The following is a 2,515-nucleotide window of genomic DNA, read 5'->3' as shown; positions in this document are numbered from 1 at the left end:
TATTTAATTATTTGATTTGGGATTTGTTTAAAAATTTCAAGTTAGTTTTATTATTTGACATATTTCAATTTCACAAAGAAATGTGCAGCATTTTGTTGGAGAAATAATAAAAGGACACCTTTTCATTTATAATTTGACTTAAATCTAATTTTGTTAAAAAGAAAAATTGTGAGAAAATTGTATTGTGAAATCAGTATAGTGCATCGCATCGCATCGTGAGTTGAGTGAATCGTTAAATCCCTATATGCTACTAGTTTTTAATCATGCTGATTTGTCCGCAGCGAAGTTCAGCCAATGTCTTTTTTTTTAATTTTTATTCGGGCTACTTAAATTGATTTTGGGCTTCCAAAATCTGAAGAATGTCTGCCTGAAGGGCTACCAGCGATTTTGAAATGTTGCGAGCCCTGGTATTGCTGTGTGGTTGCCAGGCAGTTGCTAGGGTGTTGCTATGTGGTTGCCAGTGTGTTGATGTGTGGTTGCTGGGCAGTTGCTAGGGTGTTGCTATGTGGTTGCTAGGGTGTTACTGTGTAGTTGCTAGGCAGTTGTTGTTTTAAATATTTGGTAAAAAGTTGAATGAATGTGTAATATGCAGCGTTAGTAAACGAGACTCATTGTCTGTATCAAGTCGCAGCTGATGTGACGGGATTCTCAACCTTTCTTAACACTGCTGAATGTGCTGATGTCTAGTGTTTGAGCTCCAGCACGACTGTCTGTGTAAATATGAAACACTGAGTTGTAAAATATGTTTTTATTTGTTTGGCTCTTTGCTTGTTTAATTAATAAAGTGGCTAGTGTTTCAAGCTTCTGACAAGAATCACACACACACACACACACACACACACACTTCAGTGTGAATCTAAAGCTGGTTTGTTCTGCTGAGTCAGAAATGCATTTACTGGATTGAGTTCTGAATGACACATTGATTTACTGATGAATGTGTTTACCTTTAATCAATCACGAACACACACACACACACACACACACACATTGATCTGTCTACAGAATCAGTTCATCTGAAACCTTATTCAGCAAAACCCAACAGAGCTACTGCAGAATCCAAACACACCAGCAGCTGCCTAGCAACACCCTAGCAACCACCCCAGAACACATTAGGAACCAGGGCTTAAAAACGAAAAATACAATTTCAATCGGTTCACTCCGAGCAGAATCAGTATTTTAACATTTCTGTTCATGCGTTACTTCTGTATTATTACTGTTCCGAAACCGGTTTGAGTAGACAAAGTACCGGTTAATAATGTTATTTATTTTTTACTTTTTTTTTGCCAATAATAATAAGTACAATGTTTTCTTTACTCAAAAAAAAAAATCCTTAGTCTGGTATCATGCCATTGTCATAGCCAATACAGCATCATCGTTTATAACAAGATTTTGGCCAAATGTATTAAATGAAAGGAAAAATTGTCAACACTAAAGAAATTAAAGAATTTTTTAAAGATATTTAAAAATGTTTGCTGCATGGTTTAAAAAAAAAAGCGCTACTTGTATAAAATTGTGTTTTGAGAGGAAAAAAGATAAGTCGCGTAGGCTATACGTCGCATTTTATTATTACATTCAGAAATAAAGTAGGCTAAAATACCGGTAAATAAAGCAAAATGTTTACAAACATTATAAACACAGCTAGGCTAGTTTAGTTCCCTTCTCTCCACAACAAATCCTCTAAAGTTAACAGTATTAGGCTATATAAACAAGCCAAAGCTAAATAATTTAAAGTGAAACTGAAGCCTACCTCTCTCACTCGGCACGAATCCAATGTTTCCATATTCGCGATGTATCTGGATGCTAAACTATTATTTATTATGTAAACTATAGGCTTTGTACTTCACTCGCATTATCGACGTAAATCATCATCCTTCACATAACGCTTAATGGCACAGATTGTAGTACGGACTATTTAAATTGAGCAGTGTAACTTTTTATATGTTTCTTTATCTGTATTTTATTTTGATAATTACCAGGCTGCGATTTCAAGTTATCAAACATATGTTGTGTGTGATGACTTGACAGCTGAGCACGAGCGTTTCATTCGTTGTATGCGTCAGCGTTACATTTGAATAGGCCGTACTATTTTAATTCGTGATTGGTTGATTGCAAAATTAAAATACTAAAGTACTTTTCGTTCCTTGAAGTGGTTCAGAGCCCTGTTAGGAACTGTCTGTTAACACCATAGCAACCATCCAGAACACCATAGCAACTGCTCAGCAACACTCTAGCAGCTACATATCAACACCTTAGCAACCATCCAAAGCACCCTAGCAACATGCCCTAGCAACTATTGCTAGGGACAGTATCTGTGCCTGTCTTGGGTTTCTAATGTGCTGATTGAAGGGTTTGTGTCGTTCAGTTCTGGTCACGCGGGAGGCGTCGCTGATCGAGTGTTAGCTCAGCTGCTGACAGAGATGGATGGAATCGAACAGCTAAAAGACGTCACGGTTCTTGCTGCAACCAACCGACCTGATATGATTGACAAGGTACGGCTGATCTCACACACACACAC

The 2,515-nt window shown here is 37.1% G+C and overlaps 1 protein-coding gene across 1 annotated transcript in view; it reads left to right on the top strand.

Annotated features, from left to right (window-relative positions):
* Window positions 1-2,515, top strand: part of afg2a (AFG2 AAA ATPase homolog A) — a 58,989-nt gene that overhangs the window by 18,729 nt on the left and 37,745 nt on the right. Inside the window, exon 12 of the mRNA XM_016520896.1 lies at window positions 2,363-2,489. Within this exon, the coding sequence (XP_016376382.1) occupies window positions 2,363-2,489 (127 nt within the window). The remainder of the gene's footprint in view (window positions 1-2,362; window positions 2,490-2,515) is intronic.

Source organism: Sinocyclocheilus rhinocerous, unplaced genomic scaffold, assembly GCF_001515625.1.
Source record: "Sinocyclocheilus rhinocerous isolate Xijiao unplaced genomic scaffold, SAMN03320098_v1.1 scaffold2887, whole genome shotgun sequence".
NCBI lineage: Eukaryota > Metazoa > Chordata > Actinopteri > Cypriniformes > Cyprinidae > Sinocyclocheilus > Sinocyclocheilus rhinocerous.
The sequence above is the reverse complement of the archived record's forward strand: the minus strand, read 5'-3'. Positions and strand labels throughout refer to the sequence as shown.